This window comes from Orcinus orca, chromosome 2, assembly GCF_937001465.1.
Source record: "Orcinus orca chromosome 2, mOrcOrc1.1, whole genome shotgun sequence".
NCBI lineage: Eukaryota > Metazoa > Chordata > Mammalia > Artiodactyla > Delphinidae > Orcinus > Orcinus orca.
The window spans coordinates 191522699-191544397 of record NC_064560.1 but is presented as its reverse complement, the minus strand read 5'-3'; the positions used below and the strand labels follow the sequence as shown (position 1 = coordinate 191544397).

Genomic DNA, 21699 nt, shown 5'->3' with positions numbered 1-21699 from the left:
GTTCCCCCAGACCTCACCACATCACACCAGATGGGCCACGTGGGACTTAGGCAGAGATAAATCCCTCCTCGAAGTATGAGGAGTGCTGGATGCCTCCGCAAGGAAAACAGTCCCCGGATCTTCTGGAGCTCTTCCCACCTGAGTTTAAAGAGCTCACCGCCTTGAGCAAGAACACGGCATACTCCCCGACACTGGCTTCTGGGGAAGTAAAGGGTCAGATGCAAAGGCCACTGGGAATTCCTGAGAGTCCAGGGAATTCACCTAAGATACCTTCATTTCACATCAAAGAATGGCCTGTCATTACATTAGTCTGGACTCGGGCTGGCAAAGCCCCAATTCAAACTTAAAGCCCCAGAGGGGATTTCATTGGTTCAAATGGGAACCAACAGTGTCCATTCATTGGCGTGGGGCGGGGGCAAAGTGTCAGGGCAACCTTGTCATAAGGAGAACAAGAGTGTGCCGCAAACCAGGCAGGACAGCCATAAACCTCAGCTTTACCTGTTCTTTAGAGTTTCAAAATGTATTCACTGCCAAGTCTGACCCTCAACATCGGTCCTTGAAGGACCCAGCTGGGAATCGTTATCCCCAAGGTACAGATGGGGAGATGGCAGGTTGGGAGACCTGCCCAGCACAGACCTGGAAGGCAGGTCCCTCACATTTCAGCCCGGGCTGCCTAATGCCATACATTCCCCAATCCATCTCAGACTTTAGGAAGAATGCCAACGTCCCGGTCCACATGGGGTCCACCTCTCTGCCCTAGCACCAGCTGAAGCACAGATGCTAGGGGTTCTGGGCTGGTCCAGGTCAGTTTGCCCCTCCAGGCAGGGACCCAGCTCTGCTCTGAGACAGATGAGAGGGAAACACACAAGCAGGCTCCAGGCTCGGACAGGGACAACGTGGAAGGGACATTTACACCCCCCTATCAGTCTGCAGGAAAAAGACATACCAATTCGATTTTAAGCGTAAATAAATGAACCTTTGTGGTTACGTGCAGGCTCTGCCTTGACTGGTGGGATCATCTGAGATTCATTCATAAAATGAAAACAAAGGTCAGGGATACTTCTGGCATCTCACACATTCACACTAATTCAGAAATGAGAGATACTGATTACATGTTGATTTTCATCCCAGGAGCTCACTTGATCCTCTCCACAGGCCCGTGGGGTGGGCATTAGTTCAACAAGGAAAAGAAAACCTTTACTGGGTGTCTGCAATGTCCCAGGGATGGGGAGGAGACCCACCCTCAAAAAACACTTGTCCATATGGCTGTGGATAATGGGGAATGCATGAGGCTGTGATACCGTGATCAATAAGAAGAAATATATAGAGATGGTCTTCATCCCAGTTCTGGCACAGAGGTCCTAAAACCCTTGGATTTTCCTAAGTGATGAGCACCAGAAAGGTGGTTTTTGTTATGTTAATGCGGTGATTTTGGAAAGCCCCTAGGTCCCCTAAGGATGGGGGTTGGTTGCCATGGGAAACCAACCTCTAACCTCCAGGAGGGGAAGAGGGATTGGAGATTGAGTTCAATCACCAATGGTCAGTGAGTTAATCGATCATGCCTAGGTAATAAAGTCCCCAAAAAAGCCAAAAGGATGGGGTTCAGAGAGCCTCCGGCTTGGTGAACACGTGGAGACTGGGGAGAGAGATGAGCTTGGAGGGGACCCGGAAGCTCCACTCAGAGGAGCTCCACACGCCCTGCGCATGTCTTCCATCTGGCTGTTCCTGAGTTAATCTTTTTTAATCAACCGGTAATCTAGTAAACAGAAGGTTCCTCTGCGCTCTGTGAGCAGCTGCAGCAAATCAGTTGAACCCAAGGAAGGAGATCATGGGAACCTCCAATCTACAACCTGTGGGTCAGAAGCACAGGTGACATCCTGGACTTGAGTTTGGTGTCTGAAGACAGGGTGGGGCAGTCTTGCAGGACTGAGCCCTTAACCTGTGGTAGCTGATGCCGGACCCAGGTACATAGTGTCAGAATTGAATTGTAGGACAACCAGCTGGGGTTGGAGAATTGCTTGGTGTGGAGAAAGCCCCACACACGCCGTAAGTAGGTGCAGAATCGTTAGAGGCCCGGCTGTGTGGTGACTGTGCACCTCCAGATCCCTTCCAGAGCCGTGATCCACAAACAACGTGGACAGCTTGAGAGCTCCTTTAGCGGCTGGGGACTTTCTGCTGCTGTCCTTTGTTGGGTAATCACACTCAGTGCCGCAGGCGGAGCGCGCGGCCTCCCTCACGGCCAGGCCCCGCCAGGACAGCTTCTGAATGAAGCCTGAGCCTAGTGTGGGAGAACAAACGGAGTGCTCCTAGGTGGAGAAGTCAGAGAAAGGTACCCTCGCCAAGATGGTTCCCTCCCCAGCGAGGACACAGCCAGAAGCCCACGGTGGTATGAGACTCACTCTGCCATAACATGAGAGATAGTAGGAGACAGAGCCTGTGTGCCTTTGGGAGAGATCCTCAACCTCTCTGTGCCTTGGTTTCCTCATATGTAAAAAGTGAAAAAGAGTATCTACCTTGCAGCATTTCCATCTGGACTCTATGAAATGGCTCATTTCTATCAATATAACGGCTCTTGTTTTGGGCCTGGGCCGCCCAGAATTTGTCCGTGGGCTGGGTGTCAGGCCATGGGGAGACCTGGCCTCAGTCTCACAATTCTGGGTGGTGTGAGCTGTCTAACTCAGGCGCAGGTTTCTGGAAGCCCATTGTCCCACAGAAATAAGCCCCATGTTCCAAGATCAGCTTTATCAGAAACAAAGGTGCTATATGTCCCCATAGGCCTTACTTTTGTTCTTTCGCTCAACTGGTTTGGCACCTTGGTGGGAAAGATGAGGCTGTTCAATGAAGCTTGAACGATGCCAATAGCAGGCGCTCTGATGGTTGCAGTAGTCTTGTGACTGGTGCCATTTGTGTCCTCCTTGCTGTAGCAAAGGTTACATAAGGAACGAGCAAAGGAACCAGAGTCGGAAGAACTGAAGCAGGAACTTGGAGCCTCCTGCAGCCTGGTCCCTGTTTTGCCGTGATGGGCAGAGCCCCTGCATACATCCCACAGGAGACACATACAGTGAATGAGATATCACCTTGGCCGTGTTAAGCCCTTGAGGTTCTGAGCTTGTTTGTTACTGCAGAGTAACCCAGCCCATCCTAACTAATACAGCTAGAATTCGAGAAATTGCACTCAAAGAAGTCTTCACCTAAGAAGCAAGCCTGAAGTGATGACTAAGACTGAAAAGGAAGGCTGAGGAGCAACCCTCATGAGGGAACCACATTAGAAGGCGCCAGAAAGGGGTGCTAAGTAAATGCCAGGGAAAGACAGCCCAGGTGCGGTGGTGAGCACATGTCAGGAAATTTGGGGGATGTGGGGCTGAGTCATGTAAGACAGGGTACCAGCAGGTCAGTCCCACAGGGGAGGGCCTGACCCAGGTGGAGCTGTCAGGTAATTACCAGGACGTTTGCTCGCAGGAGGCAAAGCTGCCTTTCCACGGTCAGGTGCTTCCTTGTTACTAGGTATCACTTTGGTTATCTAAGAACAACCTGAACATCATATAATGAGAAATCAGAGCCATCAGAATTTTTTTTAATGTCACGGTATGACTTTCACAGAGATCACAGTGGACAGAGCAAGTTAGAAATACATATTAAGTTTTAAAAACATGATTTTTTTCTTTAGTCCTCAGGTGTCAATAGCCTTGAAATATGGTCTGAGTATTATCAATATTATCGTTGCAATTTCTTTTAGTTCTGAGGTGACTTTCAGCAATGTTAGGACGAAAGTGCTAACGGCAGTATAAACAAAGTGGAGAGAGTCCAGGAATCCCAAATCAGCCTTCTAATGAACGTGAAACCCTGAGCAGGGCATTTGATCTCTGTGTGCCTCAGTTTCCGTTCCTGTAAAATGGGGATAACGAGACCTAACTCACTCGTTTCCTTCTTTGGATGATTGCGCAAAGTGGCTTTTTTTAGTGCTGGTTCTTACCAAATATTAAACATTAATCAAGACTGCAGATTCCAAAAGTCATATTTTGGGTACTAGCTTCCCCTCTCCTTTGATTTTGTCTCTCAGCTCTACCACTCACGTGCCCCAGGAGCTAGAGAGATCACCTCCCCTCTGCGAGCCTCTGTATTATCACCAGCAAAAATGTGAGCATTAAGGTCGCTTGAGGTCCTGATATTCTTCAGGATTCTAACTCCATCAGGATGGTCCCTTGTCATTCTCTCATGTGATTCCTCTGAGCCTTGGCATCTGTTATCTTGGCCTGTTATCTCCCTTCTGTGCCTGGAAAAATGGGCTCTGGAGCCCAAAGAACACAGATTCCAGCTCCCAGTGTGACGTTTCCTAGAGCTGGGACCTTGGCAGTGACAAACCCGGTGACTTCAGGCAGCTGACATTTACTGAAGTTTAACCATGGGGGACTTCCCTGGTGGTCCAGTGGTTAGGACTCCGTGCTTCTACTGCAGGGGGCGCGGGTTCGATCCGTGGTCAGGGAACTAAGGTCCCACATGCCGCATGGCATGGCCAAAAATAAATAAATAAATAAGAATTTTTTTAAAAAAAAAAAAGGTCAACCATCCATCAGGCACAGTTCTAGGCTCTGGACAGATGTTAAACGCTCCTCTCAATAGCTCTGGGAGACGAGTCTCAAGAAGAGATGAATCCTTGGTCTTGCAGGGCCACAAGGCTCCCATCACCCCATCCTCCCAGGTGGCCTTGTACCTGCCAGTTCCGCTGGACTAGACCACTTCAGGGAAGAACAGCCAGGCCCTCAGATGATATCAGGCACGCGCTGGCTGAGCTCTGGAGGCTCCCCAGGCTTATTTCCTTCAGGGTGTGGGGGGTAGGGCCCCGTAGGACTGAGCATCCCAACGCCCTGAGACTGCCCTATAAGTAGGTGAAGGCATGTGCCGGTGTGGTACAGCCTGTGGGGCGAGTCCAGCCCAGTGAGCCTCCCGGAGGAAGAAGAGATTTCCATGCACTGAGTGAGTAGCTCTCCATCAGCCCTGTCCTGAGCTGACACGGGTGCGTGAGGCCGGGCCACCTTGACAGAGGAGGAAACTGAGGCACAGGCAGGTTTGGCTCCGACTTGCAGGGTCAGGATTTGAAGGCGGGCAGTCGAGCCTTTGCTGTTCTGCCCAGCACAGTCGGGGGGGAGGATGGAACGACCTCATTCAAACCCCCCCATTCTTTTTCAGATGCTTTTCCCATATAGGTTATTATGGAATACTGAGTAGAGTTCCCTGTGCTATACTGGAGGTCTGGTTGATCATCTATTTTATATATAGTAGTGAGTATATGTTAATCCCAAATATCATTTTACACCTTAAACTTGCATAATGATATAAATCAATTAAATCTCAATAAAGTTGGGGGAGAAGGAAGTAAATGTTATAAAATAGTTAAAGGCGAAAAATGTAGCCACAAACAACCTGAAGAAAATATGGCTGAATATTTAACTGAAAAAAAAAAAAAGGTCCCAGCACACAGCAGGCTCCTATAATAATACAGGCTGGTGAGCGGGGCTGCTTCGGGGTTACCTTTCTCCTTCTCCCACCCTCCCCAGGCTTGGACATAACCCCATGGCCTTGGTGGTCTTCACCTGTGTGTCTCCCCCGCTGTAGAAGGCAGGGACGAGGCCCCCTGGAGGGACCGCACCCCGTGCCCCATTCTCTAAAATGCTTCTCTGCCTCAGGATCCTTCCCTCTTATTTATTTATTTTTTTTCCGCTTGTTTGTTTTTGTTTTTGTTTTGAGGTGATACTATTATTTCCTTTTTCTTTATTGTTTATTTCTTTTTTTTTTATTAAGAAGATTCTCCTTTCTTACCCTGTTCTTTTCACTTGCAGTCAGAGCCAGAGTCTTTGGCCTGGCCTGGTAGTTTCCATGCCCCAGCACTTAACTGTCTTGCTGGAGAAAGCTGACCCCCCGTGATGGCCTGTCCCCAACATTTTCAGAGGCCAGCCCGAGGTCTCCCCCTCTGCTCCCCAGTGGACCCCTGGCCTTGACCTCACTGCTGGAACGGCTCCTCTGAAAGGTTGAGGTGTATTCATTAACTCCTCAGATAACCCTGCTAGCTTTTCTGTCACCTCCTCCCCTTTCTTATCTGAGTTCACGGCCCTGTCTTCTATCTGCTGGCCCCTCACTGATCCTAAAAGCTTTAGTTGGCAAAACCCACCGTCCCCTTCCCCCAGAGAGCTCAAGAAAGCCTTTTCGGGGCTGTGGCCGCACGTGAGTGTCTAGCTGGGACAGCCCTGATACTCAGGGGCTGTTGTCATTAAGCCTCTTAAAGGTGCCGGTCATCAAGCTACTGGTAGCCGAAGGACCACAGAGGCATCTGAGCTCCCAAGCTGACAGCCAAAGAGAGTTTTCTGTGGTCTCCCGAAGGCCTCGTACAGCTCACCACAGCAGAATCCTGGGGTCCCTTGACAAGGTCCCCACCCAAGAAGAATGAACACCCCAAACTGACTGAGTCCATTAAACTCTTTGGCCCCAGTGAGCAAACTCAAATGGGAATCACTTGACCCAAACCCATTCCGAAATGAGAAAAGTCTGGTCAACCAGGAAGAAGGAGGCCTCCCATGTGGGTCTCGTGCTCTGAGCCCTTCCTCCTTCAACATGGGAGCTCCACAGGGGTGCTTTGGCCCTGGCGGACCCTGGGCAATGCCTGGACAATTTCTTATTGTCACACCTGGGGGTAGGGAGGGGCTACTGGGATTTAGTTTTATCCAGGATGCTGCTAAACACCTAACAATGCACAGGACAACCTCCCCACAGCATAGAATTTTCCAGCCCAGAAATAGTAGTGAGCTTGAGACCCCCGACTCCCTCTGTGCCCAGCCCTTAGAAGCAGCCAAGCTCCCACTTCAGGAGGTAGTTACTGGATGAACAGCCCCCTGAACACAGAACACAGGGTCAGACGCAAAGACACCTGTCTGTCTTGGCTCTGCTTGGCCCGCTGTGTGGCCTCGAGCAAGTTAATGACCCTCTCCGAGCTTCACGTTTCACATCCTGTAAAATGAAGATAACAAAACACTCCACAAGACAAATGTCTGTGAGGGCCGCGAGGTTGAGGGCTCTCATGTGCTCTAATTCAACAGCCTTCTCCAGGCCTAGAACATTATAGAATCAGATGATAATGAACTCCAGGCTCAAGTGGCCTCTGTAAAGTGAGAGCTGTAGCAGTTTCAAGCAAAAGGAGATGGAGGAAGTGTGTGCAGTTAGGGAGAATCTGGGCCTGAATCGGGCAAGCCCTTCTGTGTTCTGACTGGGTGTCACTGGGCAAGATCCTTCCCACTCTGGGCAGCAGCCTCTCTGTCCATTAAAAACCAGGGTTCAGCGGAATCCCTCCTAGGGCTGTTCCAGGTCCAATCATCCCTGAGCCCGATCTGGCCCGCTTCCTGGGCGATCATCTACTTCCTGTGCCTCAGTTTCCTCTTTTGCAAAGTAGGGGCTGTGGCACTTATACCTCGGGGTCATTGCAGATGTTAGTGGAACCATCGAGAGCGTGGACTCCAGACCCAGACTACCAGGGGCTGTGATTCTGGTCCTGCTACCTTACCGCTCTGGAACCTTGGACAAGTGACTTAACCTCTAGGAGCTTGGTCTCCTCATCTGTAAGCCCAGGATAGTCGCCTGACCTACCTCATAGGACTGTTACCAGAACGCAGTGAGATAAGACAGTAAAGTGCTTAGAATGGAACTTGGTGTATGGTAATCGCTATAAAGTCTCTGCTGTTGTTCTGAGTCTTTCAATGGTGCTGATGTAGGAAAGTGCTCGGCACATAGATGCTCGATAAGCTGTGTTTGCTTTGACATGGCGTCAATCGGTGGCCGAGGGACTCGTCGTGTGGCCTGACCCGGGTGTGGTACCCTTCTCTCTCTTGCAGGACAATGGCATCCTCCATCACGTGGGGCCTCCTCCTGCTGGCAGACCTGTGTAGTCAAGTCCCTGGCGCGTCAGTCCAGCCCTGATATTTATCAATACGATCTCCCACACTTCTCCAGCTTCGCCTTCAGCCTGTACCATGAACTGGCCCGTCAGTCCAATGACAAAATCATCTTCTCCCCAGTGAGCATCGCTATAGCCTTTGCGATGCTCTCTCTCCCTGGGAACCAAAGATGATACTTACATCCAGATCCTGAAGGGCATAGGCTTCAAGTTTAAGAAGGCGCCTAAGGCTGATATCCACAAAGGCTTAGGGAGTCTCCCTGAAACCCTTAAGCAGCCAAACAGTCAGTTCCAGCTGACCGCCAGCACTATGCTAATCATTGATGAGAATCCGAAGCAAAAGCCTGAGTTTTTGTACAATGTCAAGAAGCTGTACCACTCAAAAGCCCTGTCCATCAACTTCAGGAACATCAAAGAGGCCAAGAAAGAGATCAACCATCAGATAAAGATAAGAACTCAGGGAATAATTGTGGATTTGGTCAAAGAGTTTGACGAAGACACGGCTCTTGCTCTGGTGAACTACATAATTTTTGAAGGTTAAGGTTGTACAAGTAGCCTGAACTGGTTCTTTAGATTTTCCTTGGCAGTGGAAGGAATGTAGCTATGGATCTCAGTTATTGAATTTTTTACACACAACCATTAAAAGACTTTGCATGAGGAATTCCCTGATGGTCCAGTGGTTAGGACTCCACACTTCCACTGCAGGGGGCACGGGTTCTATCCCTGGTCAGGGAACTAAGATCTTGCATGCCATGCAGCATGGCCAAAAAAAAACACGTTGCATGATCAAATAAGGTTAGGAAATAGTGAGTCAAATAGTCAAATCAACGTCTTCTCTGCAAGACTTTTCAGAGCCTTGAATGTCCTAATGTGCTTTGTAAATCCCTACCAGGGAGAGAGGCAAAATATGTAGTATCACATAATAGAGAGCCGTAAAAACAAACTTTGGCGGAGCATACGAAGGGAATAGGATTTCACAGAAGACACTTCCGACAGCTCTCGTGTAGCGGAAATACTGACAGCTTTGGAGACTGAAAGACGAGCGCTCACATCCTGCCTCTATGACCTATTCGCTGTTGTTTGACTATGGGCAAGTCATTTTACCTCTTGGAGGTTCTAGTTTCCTACCTGTAATATAGACATAATAATGCCTTTCTTGTCAGAATTTTAGAAGGAAAAAATAAGTTACAAAGAACATGGGACTATACGCTCACATAGTAGGTGCTCAACTAAACTTGAATCCCAGCCTCCCTTCCTCCCTCTGAGTGATGAGAACGTCAGGACCTGTGGGCCTCAGAAGGTATTCTAAGGCAGTTTAAACAGTCCATGGAGATAGCCTAGGGTAGGGGAGGTGAGAGTCAAGGCCAGGGGTTGCCTCCTTCACACCATTGGCCCCTCGCTCTAGAGAGAGAAAAGTGTGATGGAGAGCGCAGAGGCTGGAGTGAGCACATTCCAGGTCCCAGCTCTGCTGTGGGACTTCACGTGGGTCTCGTCCCCTCCCCAGCCTCACTCTCCTCCTCCCAACAAATGGGAAAATTGGGCCCTGGGGTCCCCGAGGCAACCTGCCTTAGCAGGATGGTGACGTTCTCTTGGTAGAGCAGAGGGGGCACTTCCAAGGCATCTGCATTTCACATGTTGGTCCAGGGAAAGGCCATTAGAGTAGGAACAAGAGTGATTTCCCTGAATAATAAGAAGCACCAATTACCAAGGGGCAGGGAGACTCAGATGGGAGGTGCCCAGTATGACCTGGGGAGCTTCCAACCACTCCCAATAATTATCAGCCTCAGACCATGCATTAACTAAACATCAAATCCAAGTAAAAATGTTTGTTCTGCCCACCCAGGTCGATGCCATTTAGCCTCTGCAATACAGAAACTCTGGATCCTCCTCTAGCCTCAAATTATCTTCACAAAGCCCTTCAGGAGCCTGACGATTTCATTTTTGCCCCAATTTACAGAGGGCAAAGCTGAGGCTCAGAGACCAGCATCTCACCAAGGGGCCTCAGGGCTCCTTTTTCTAGCACACTTTTCTAAACCTTCTCCTACCCCTAGCTGCTGTGCACCTTCATCCTCTACAGGCAAATGGAAGGATAAATTCGAGGCTCAGCGCTTCCTAAAAGGAGACTTCCATGTGAACGAGAAGATCACGGTCAAGGTGCCCGTGACCAACCGCCTGGGCATGTTCCACCTGTACCGAGACAATGAGTTCTCCTGCTGGGTGTTGGTGCAGCACTACCAGGGCAGAATGGCCGCCTTCCTGCTTCTGCCCAACCTGGGGAAGATGCAGCTGCTGGAGGATGGGCTCTCTGAGAAGAACCTCGCCAAAATCCTCAAATACCTTGAGATACGGTGATTCCCAGGAGCAGCCCTACTGGGCCTGGCCCAAGGCGGGGAGGGTGCATAATCTTACGCTCCCAGACAGAGCATCCTTTCGGGAAGCAGTGACCGGGCTTTGTTAGACGGACAGTGCCCAGGGGTGAGGAGTGAAAGTCCTGTCCCTGAGGACTTCCTCCCCAGCCTGGACACTGCCCCTTCCCAGTGGCCAGTGCCCCATGCAGGGAGAGCAGCGCCAACCCATGTTGTGGGCAAACCCAGAAGGAAGAGGTGGGCTTCCCGGCAAAGGTGGCAGTTGAGTGTAGAGTTTCAGGACAGAAAGTCCACGGCAAGACAGGGGGGAAACCTGCTCGGAGAGGCCTGAAAAGCCAAGGCCCAGAGCGGGAAACTCCAGGACACGTTTGACACTGGTTCTGGATCCTCTGTCACTAGATGAGTGTGGTTTGACCACGTCCCCATCATGCACCCCAAATTAGTGCATGTCTCTGTATTTGTAAATATGCCTTTGCCCGGATAAGCTATTTTATTGCATACAATAAAATACAATATAAAACAAAACAAAAATGAAAATACAGAGAGGTATTAGGTTAAAAAGCAAATAGAAGTTTTAATACCTCTTCCCCGCTCCACCCACACCCAGGTTCCCTGCACCAGAGGCTGAGAGCAGAGAACAGGAGGATCTGGTCTAGAACAGGTCAAACAGAGCCTGAGGTTCAGTCAGACCCTCTCGGGGCCACACCTTGTCCCCATCGAAAACTAGAGCTGAGCTCCGGTCCTGTGCAGTCACTCATTCATGGAACAGATGTCACTCAGGACCTGCCACCACGCCCCACGGTCCTCTGGGATCCTGGCCCCGGAGGAGTCCCAGTCTGAAGGGTGACCAAACACTGCAGGGAAGCACTGTGCACAGTCCTTCCGGAGGACACCCTGGATCCTCCAGGAGGCCTTATCAGAGGAGGTGGCATTTGAGAGGCTTTGCAGGACAAGAGGACCCCTGGGATTCTAGCATTCTCTGACCCCACGTGTAGAGGAACTACAGTAGAATAGACCAAGGCTGACCTCACATCCTCGCACGGGCAGGGGGACAGGGCGCCAAGTGGGAGGAGCAACCAGAAAAGGAAACGCTTTCAATTCTGTGAAACTTTTTTATTTTCTAACCGTCGTGACAGTTCTGCCAATTTACACTTGCCCAAACTGTCCATTTCTGGAACCTACGATCTGAAAACTCTCCTGGGTAAACTGGGCATCACCAAGGTCTTCAGCAACGGGGCTGACCTCTCAGGGATCACCGAGGAAGTGCCTCTGAAGCTGTCCAAGGTGAGCGTGTCCTTGACCTCTGTAGGTCAGAATGTGCAGGGGGGCTGCAGCTCAAGGGTGAGGCTGAGGAAGGGACAGAGGGACACAGGCACACCTGCAGACTGAGGTCCCTGAGGAATGCCATCGCTCCACCAAGACTGCAATGTGGTCGGATGATGGAGGGGGACAGGTGGCCTCACATGCTTGGTGCATTTTCTTTAAGGACCTCCTCTGAGGTTGTGTCACTCACCCTGTCTCATCCTTGGCCAGGGACTTCCCTTCTTTGGGTCCCGATAAACCCTATTTACAGAGAGAGGCTTAGGCTCAGGGACTGCAAAGGACCTTTGGCCCTGCGCCTGTGACATCAGGAGCTACTGCTGAATCACTGAGTCTGAGTTACAGAGTGATTTCGACCAAAGATGCCATTTACGCAGGAGAATTGCAGGTGCCCAGAGAAACAACTGCAATTCAGTGATTGACTGTGAGCTGAGTGCCTGGGTGGGGATGAGGCGTGTGAAGGTCCCCATCGAAGCCCTGGTCCCCAAGGAGTTTAGAATCTGGTCTACAAACAAGTGCGGAGCCAAGGAGACAAAGTACAAGAAAATCCGCCTCCCGAGGTGGTGGGTTCCTTCCCAGGGCCGTTGAGGAGGCTGGTCAGGAAGGGGTGAGGGTCCCCTCGTGGGTCAGACACAAGCCTTGAGAGCCATGCTTGTGTGTCTCCTGCAAGGAGGGGAGGACAGGCCAGGCGATGAGAGAGGCATGAGTGTGGTGTTGAAGCACAGAGAAGGGACCAGTTCCCCAGAGAGGGAAGGGTTAAGAATAAGAGTGTGGGATGGGGTTGGGTAAGTAGGTGTGACCAGTTGATGGAGGCTTACAATTACCAGATAAAGCTCTTGCTTCTTGTTGTCCTTATTCAAACACTCACCCACAAATGTGAACCTGTCACACATGCACACACTTGTGCACACACACACACATTTATTGAGCACCTACACTGAGTGAAGTTCCTCACATGCAGCACCGTAGTGGCCCTGGGCCATCCTATCCCACAGGTCTGATTTTCCTATTTAGGAAACTGAGGTTTCAAGAAGAATAGTCTTGGAGGAGATATGGGGATATATGTTTATGTATAGCTGATTCACTTTGTTATAGAGCAGAAACTAACACACCATTGTAAAGCAATTATATTCCAGGGCTTCCCTGGTGGCACAGTGGTTGAGAGTCCGCCTGCCGATGCATGGGACACAGGTTCGTGCCCCAGTCTGGGAAGATCCCACATGATGCGGAGCGGCTGGGCCCGTGAGCCATGGCCGCTGGGCCTGCGCATCCGGAGCCTGTGCTCGGCAACGGGAGAGGCCATGACAGTGAGAGGCCCACGTATCCAAAAAAAAAACAAAAACAAAAATTATACTCCAATAATAATGTTAATTTTTAAAAAAAGGGAGAATAGTATTCTCCTTAGTGACACAGTGAGTTAGTGGGGAAAATTGGATTTGGACCCAGATCCTTGTCATGGAAAGTCATGTTCATTCCACTACACCATGTTGATTCAGTTGTGAATCTTGTGGTTCTTTATTTAAAATCCTCTGGAGAGAGCTCTTTCTTGAGCCCCAGGACAGCTCTCACCACATTGGGCCTTACCTCCAGGTCTGGGTTGGGGAAGGGTGCAGCCTGTCTCTGCCTCAAACAGGTCTCTGTCCTCTCTCCCCTCTGGGCCATTCATGAGGCTGTGATGAGCATCAATGAGAATGGGACAGAACACGCTGGGGCCACCCTCTCAGAAGAGAGTGCCTGGTCTGAGCATCTGACCATCAACTTCAACATGCCCTTCTTAATCATCGTCAAGGATGAAAACACCAACATTCCGCTCTTCATGGGAAAGGTGGTGAATCCCATGCAAAAATAACTTCCTCTCTGGGTTCAGCCTTCCATTCCCAGGCCAGGTCCCCTCCTTAGATGACATTAAAGAATGACTGACCTGGCGCAAGCTTGTGTGTGACATGTAAATCTCTCATCTTCTTGTCTCTGAGTCTCTCTTTACATTCATAGGATATGTGTGAAATCCGGGTCACAGCAATCTTTCATGTATCCACTTAATATTTATTAGGTATTTACACTGTCCAGGCACTGCTCCAGGCAAGGATGAAATGTGGGCTGAAGTCCACAATTTATTTTACAGATATGGAAAGCTAACAATGACAGAGATGGACCACTCTGGAGGCAGGTGGAAAAACTTAATTGATCAGATTTTGGTAGGAGAGTGGTAGGCAGAGGGCAAGAGTAAGGCAAGGCTAAGCCAGGCAGACCACAAAACAGGGAGAGAGCTAAGGGGTCTGCACTTTTGTGAGGGATCATAGTCAGTTCAGAGTGTTAAAGGCTCAAGTCCACATTAAATAATAGTATTTGGACCTCTGGGTAGCTCAAACACTAAAACACACACACAAAAACATAAATGTTCTAGAAGAAAGTATTGGTTAATTCATTTATGGATATTGAAGTGGATAAGGCCCCTCTAAACATGACTGAAAACTAAGAAGTCATAAATATAAGGACTTATATATTTGACTTTATAAAATCGAGCTGTACGGCAAAAAAAAAAGAATAATTCAATTCACCAAGATGACATAACAATTATAGATGTATGTGTACCAAACATCAGAACTCCTAAATATATGAAGCAAACATTGACAGAATTAAAGGAAGAAATAGACAGCAACACAATAATAGTAGGAGAATGAATATCCCACTTTCAATAATTGATAGAGAAACCAGACAGAAGATCAATAAGGAAACAGAAGATTTGAACAACACTATAGACCACTTGGACTAACAGACATATACAGAACACTCCACCCAACAACAGCAGAACACACAATTTTCTCAAGTGCACATGAAACATTCTCCAGGGTAGACCTACGTTAGGCCACAAAATAAGTTTTAATAAAGTTTTAAAGACTGGAACCATACTAAGTCTCTTTTCTAATCACAGTGGAATGAAACTAGAAATCAGCAGAAAGAAAACTGGAAAATCCAGAAATATATGGAAATTAAACAGCTCAAACAACCAATAGGTCAAAAAAGATATCACAAGAGAAATTAGACTATATCTTGAGACAAGTGAAAATAAAAATACAACATACCAAAACTTATGAGATGCAGTAAAAATAGTACTAAGAGGGAAATTTGTAGCTATTAGCGTTTACATTACAAAGAAGAAAGATCTCAAATCAACAACCTAACTTTACACCTTAATAAACTAGAAAAAAGAACAAACTAAACTCAAAGCTAGCAGAGGGAAGGAAATAATAAATATTAGAGCAGAGTTCAACAAAATAGTTTTTAAAATGGGGAAAATCAATAAAACCAAGCGTTGGTTCTTGGAAAAGATCAATAAAATTGACAAACCTTTAGCTAGATTGACAGAAGCTAAGGGAGAACACTCAAATAAATAAAATCAAAAATTAAAGAGGGGACATTATGAGTGACTTTACAAAAGGGGATTATAAGAGAATACAATGAAAAAACTGTAAACCAACAAATTGGATAACCAAGATAAAATAAATAAATTCCTAGAAACACACAACCAAGCAAGAATAAAGCATGAAGAAATAGAAAATTTATACATGATACTAGTTATACATGAACAGACGTATAACTAATAAGGTGATTGAATCAATAATCAAAAACCTCCCAACAAAGAAAAGCCCAGGACTGCATGCATTCACTGTTGAAATTCTATCAAACATTTAGAAAGAATTCACACAAATCCTTCTCAAATTCTTCCAGAAAATTGAAAAGAAGGGAATATTTCCTAACTCATTTCATGCGGTCAGCATTACTTAGATTCCAAAGCCAGACAAAGACACTATAAGAAAAGAAAACTACAGACCAACATCGCTGATGAATATTGATGCAAATACCCTCAATGGAATACTAGTAAATACAATTTGACAGCACATTACAAGGATTATACACCATGACTAAGTGGGACTTATTTCTGGAATGTAAGGATGGTTCAACATATGAAAAATCAATCAAAACACCACATTAGCAGAATGAAGGGGAAAACACATGATTATATCAGTTGATGCAGAAAAATATTTGACAAAATTCAACACCCTTTCATGATAAAAAAAAAAAACACTCAAAAAACTAGGAATAGACGGAAACTACCTCAACATAACAAAGCCCATATAAGAAAAGCCCACAGCTAGCATCATACTCAATGGTAAAAGAATGAGAGTTTTCTTCTAAGATCAGGAACATGACAAAAATGCCTGCTTTCCATCTTCTATTTAACATAGTATTGGAAGTTCCAACCAGAGCAGCTAGGCAAGAAAAAGAAATAAAATGCATCCAAATTGGAAAAGAAGTAAAACTACCTCTGTTCAAAGACAATGCAATCTTATACATAGAAAGTTCTAAAGATTACACACACGCTCACACACACAAACTGTTAGAACTAATAAATGTATTCATTTATTAGTTGTAGGATTCAAAATCAACAGACAAAACCAGTTGTATTTCATACATTAAATTTCCAAAGGAAATTTCAAGAACAATTCCGTTTACAATAGCATCAGAAAGAATAAAATACCTAGGAATAAACTTTCACCAAGGAGGTAAAAGATTTGTACACTGAAAACTACAAAGCATTGCTGAAAAAAATTAAAGAAGAGGCAAATAAATTGAAAGACATTTCATGTTCATGGATTGGAAAACTTAATATTTTTACAATGTCAGTACTACCCAAACCAATCTAAAGACTTAATGCAATCCCTAACAAAATCTCGCTGGCATCTTTTGTAGAAATAGAAAAGTCCATCCTAAAATTCACACGGAACCTCCAAACATCCAAAACAATCTTGAAAGAGAAGAACAAAGTTGGAGGTTTCACATTTCCTAATCTCATAGCTACAGTAATCAAAAGAGTGTGACGCCGGCTTAAAAACAGTCGTATGGACCAATGAAATAGAATAGAGAGGCCAGAAATAAACCCTCACATATATGGCCAAATGATATTAGACAAACATCCTAAGACTATTCAATGGAGGAAGGATAGCCTTTTCAACAAATGGTATTGGGAAAACCAGATATCCACATGTAAAACAATGAAGTTGGACTCTTACATTATACCATATACAAAAAAATTAACTCTAAATGGATCAAAAACCTAAACGAAAGAGCTAAACTATAAAACTCTTAGAAGAAAGCACAGGGGAAAACTTCAAACATTGATTTAGCAATGATTTCTTGGATATGACACCAAAAGCACAGGTAACAAAAGTTAAAATAGATTAATTGTACTATATCAAAATTAAAAACATCTATTCGTTGAAAGACACAATCAACAAAATGAAAAGGCAACCTAAGAAATGGGGGAGAATATTTGCAAATCATGTATCTGACAAGGGGTTAATATCCAGAAATATAAAGAACTCTTACAACTCAATAACAATAAAAAACATACAACCCAATTAAAAATGGGCCAAGAACTTGAACAGACATTTTTCCAGGAATATATAAACGGCCAGCAATCACATGAAAAGACACTCAGCATCATTAATCATTAGGGGATTGCCAGTCAAAACTACAGTGAGATACCACCTCACACCATTAGGATGGCTATTTTTTAAAAAAGAAGAAGAAAGGAAAAGAAAAAATGTTGGCCAGGATGTGGAGAAATTGGAACCTGTGTGCATCGTTGGTAAGAATGTAAAATGATGCAGCCACTAAGGAAACAGTATGGCAGGTCCTCAAAAAACTAAAACTTGAATAACCACATGATCCAAGAATTCCACTTCTGGATAGAGATCCAAAAGAATTGAAAGCAGGGTCTCAAGGAGATATTTGTGTATTAGTGTCCACAGCAGCATTATTCACAACGGACAAAAGATGGAAGCAATCCAAATGTCCATCAACAGCTGAATAAATAAACAAAATATGGTCTATGCTTACAATGGAGTATTATCCAGCCTTTAAAAGGAGAGAGATCCATGCTACAACATGGATGAACTTTGAAGACATTACACTAAATGAAATAAGCCAGTGACTAAAGAGAAAATACTGTATGATTCCACTTATATGAGGTACCCAGAGTAGTCAAATTCATAGAGAGGGAGAGCAGAACGGTGGGTGCCAGGGGCTGCAGGCGAAGGAATGGGAGTTGATGTTTAATGAGTATGGAGTTGCAGTTTTGCAAGATGAAAAGAGTTCTGGAGATTGGTTGCACAACAACGTGAATGTTCTTAATTCTATTAAACTGAACACTTAAAAAGTTGGGATTAACATATACACACTACTATATTGAAAATAGATAATCAACAAGGACCTACTGTATAGCACAGGGAACTCTACTCAATACTTTGTAATAACCTATATGGGAAATAGAATCTCCAAAATGTATAGGTATATGTGTATGTATAACTAAATCACTTTGCTGTACACCTGAAACTAACACAACATTGTAAATCAACTATACTCCAATATAAAATAAAATTTTTCTGAATTTTTTTCATGGCAAAATAAAATAAAATAAATGTTATTCTATAGTAAGTGGGCATAAATAGCACCAATAAAAAGTAACACATTTTCTTTTGAATTGCATGAAAAAAACTGGTAAGACAGTAAATTTTATGTTATATGTATTTTGCCACAATTAAAAACAAAATAATACAAATTATCTTTAAATGTAATAATAATAATAATTGTATAACCAATATTTTCTAAAGAAGCCAATGAAATTTCCAACACTTTGAGTTAAAACTCACAATCCTACGGCTTTAATGGTAATTTCACATCAATTGGTTTAAAAATATAGATTCAACGCCATATCAAAAAAATGCCACAAGCAAAGCCAAAGAACAAACTGAGAAGCTGTATACCAGATATGACAAAGAGAATCATTTTAATTTTAAAGAACTCCTTTAAATCTATAAGGAGACAGTAAGTAATCCAGTAGAATAACGGGCAAAGGATTTAAGCAGACAGACTACAAAAAAATAAATATAAAGAGCCAACGGAGGGCTTCCTTGGTGGCGCAGTGGTTAAGAATCCGCCTGCCAATGCAGGGAACACAGGTTCGAGCGCTGATCCAGGAAGATCCCACATGCCGCGGAGCAACTAAGCCCGTGCACCACAGCTACTGAGCCTGCGCTCCAGAGCCCGCGAGCCACAACTACTGAGCCCATGTGCCTAGAGCACATGCTTTGCAACAAGAGGAGCCACCGCAATGAGAAGCCTGCGCACCACAACGAAGAGTAGCCCCCACTCGCCACAACTAGAGAAAGCCTGCGCGTAGCAACCAAGACCCAATGCAGCCAAAAATAAATAAATCAAATAAATAAATTTATTTAAAAAAATGGCCAATGGAAATATGAAAGAATTCTCAACCCACTCATTATTTTAAAAACACAAGTCAGAGTGCCACTTTTCACCTCTGATTGGCATAAACATACGAGGCTGACAATTCTTATTGCTGATTTACACGTGAGGAAACAGGCATTCATACAATAGACTGGGGGAGTGTAAGTTTGTGCAAGATCTTTGGAAGATAATTTGGTAACATCTATTAAAGTTTAAAAAAAAAAAACTAATTTTGACTCAGGAAGTCCACTACTGGGAATATATCCCATGGAAATATTTACAAACAGCAAATGTTAAAAAAAAAAGTCTTCTTTTTAATTTCAGCATTGTTTGAAGAGCAAAAAGTCTTAAAGGTCCATAATAATAGGAAATTAATTATATAAAATTGGATAGAGTGTCACGCAACCTTTTTAAAGTATTGAATATAAGGCCAGTTCTGCATAGGTTGATAAGGGAAAGCCTCTAAAAGAAAAAATACAGAAGAGTATACATAGTACGATTTCTTCTGTAAACACATACATTCATTTATCTCACAATTATTTACTGAGCACCTACTATGTTCCAGGCATGGCTGTGCAGCTATGAACAAAACAGACAAAATCCCTGTCCACAGGGACTCAGTGGGGGATGCAGGGATGATCTGGGTAAATCAATACCATGTGTAGAATAGGAGAAGGTGATGAGTCCAACAGCAAAACAATAATGCAGGGACAGGGCATGGCGAGCGCTAGGGTGTGAGACACACTTGGACAGAGTGGTCAGGGAAGGCCTCACTGAGAAGGTGGCATCTGAAACCCAAGGCAGGTGCGAGAGTAAGCCATGCGGGCATCTAATAGAAGAGCAGCCAGGCAGAGGGACTAGGAGGTGCAAAGGCCCTGGGGCAGGAATGTGTCTGGCATGTTCAAGGGAAGCAAGGAGAAAGCAGTGTGCCTAGAGCAGTGGAGAGCAGCAGAGAAAGAGAGAAGCAGAAGAGGGCAGAGATGTGACTACAGCACCTGGTTTGGGGAGGGGGTGGGGTACGGGTTTGTACATCATACACGTGCATGGACTGGCTTTCGTTCTGAGTGACCTGGAGCCCACAAAGGGTATCCCACCGAGGCTCGAAGTGATTTCTATTTTGACAGAATCACATAAAGATTCAGGAGGCAGATCACCCACCATTTTGTCTGCTTCTTCATAGTTTTCTACGTATCTAAAAAGTATTGAATATTAATTTAAGAATCAAATGGAAGGGGATGGTGGCAAGTGGACGGTCAGAGAGGCACTTCTGTCCTAGACAGAGAAGGAGGGCACGGGGCCTGAAGAAGGATGTTACCCTTAAGGCATTTTGTTGGGGTCTTCATTTCTATTAGCTGGGAGCGGGGAAGGTTCCTTGGTGAAATGGGTTTGGAAAACTCTGGGTAAGTCTTTACTGAGGGACTTCTCAGCTCCTTTCAAATATGACCATCCAAGTGAGAGAGAGAGTATGCAGTGTTTCCCCAAATTATTTGACCATGGAACCCATTTTTTTTTTACAAATCATCTCTAGGGTTCCACGGAATCCGCTTTGTAAAATGCTGCTGTGGGTGAGAAGGCTGTTGAGGGTGGGTAGTGGCCAAGGCATGTTTGCCTTTATACAGCTCACCCAGGCAGCGGCAGGGGAATTGGTTGGCAGGCAGGATGAGGTATAAGGAGGTCTGAGAGCTTACACTCTCGTCACACAGATCTGTTGCCCCTTCTGGGCAAAAATGTCCTTGTGCCCAGAGACAGTGATTCAAATACCAGATGCCCCTGCGCTCTGAGACGCTGGCATTCACTGAGGCAGCAGAGTGGCATTTGACATTCTTGGTTCAGAGGGACAGCACCTCATGCTGCTGCCCAGAGACCCAGTACACCAGCCTCCTCCCTGGGCGTTAACTAGAGGGCAGCTGAAGTGCAATGAACAGAGAGGACAAACAGGATGGTTGGCTGGGGAGGAGGTGGTCAGGCCCTGATTACACAAGCTCACATCACCTTGGGCCTGTTAATATTAACTCAATCCCCAGCCTAGGGGAGCATCAGAAATCCCCAGAGTCACTGCCCTGATAAACTTTGTTCTGTTCAAGTTGTTGGCTAGATCTTCAATGATATTCACTTGGCCTTAGATTGTAATCTTTTTTTTTTTTTTTTTTTTTTTTTTTTGCGGTACGCGGGCCTCTCACTGCTGTGGCCTCTCCCGTTGCGGAGCACAGGCTCCGGATGCGCAGGCTCAGCGGCCATGGTTCACGGGCCCAGCCGCTCCGCGGCATGTGGGATCCTCCCGGACCGGGGCACGAACCCGCGTCCCCTGCATCGGCAGGCAGACTCTCAACCACTGCGCCACCAGGGAAGCCCTAGATTGTAATTTTGCTGAGTTCCCCACAAATATGCCACTTTCATCCCCTGTGGCTACATGCTGGGGACCATGCCTCCCATGGGGCAGGGCAGTACCAGGTGGAGGACCGAACGTGAGCAGAAACCCAGCAGAAGAAACATGAACAGCCAACCAACGGCCTTCAGGACAATTGTCACCTTGAGCCATTTCAGTAATCAAGCCATCAGAGCTGCTTCTAAGAAGAATGTATTTCTTCCTGGCGGGCATTCCCTGTCACTGGAGTCTGGATATATTTTTGATTCCTGTCATTGCTCAATAAGCTAAGCTTATGAAGAAGTAGATTCAGTCAACCAATCAGTCTTTCATTCAACCGTCTTGTACTAAGTGCCAACCACATGCCAGTCCTGGGCTATACATTGTGCTAGGTGTGAGTT

General features: G+C 45.9%; 1 protein-coding gene across 1 annotated transcript; it reads left to right on the top strand.

Moving 5' to 3' along the window:
* The first annotated feature begins 7804 nt into the window (after positions 1–7804).
* Positions 7805–12313, top strand: LOC101269662 (alpha-1-antiproteinase-like). Its single transcript, XM_049705865.1, is given in 5 exon segments — positions 7805–7817; positions 7878–8089; positions 8091–8475; positions 10017–10287; positions 11442–12313. Coding segments are annotated over 5 exon segments (1134 nt in total). The 3' UTR covers positions 11695–12313.
* The last annotated feature ends 9386 nt before the right edge of the window (positions 12314–21699 follow it).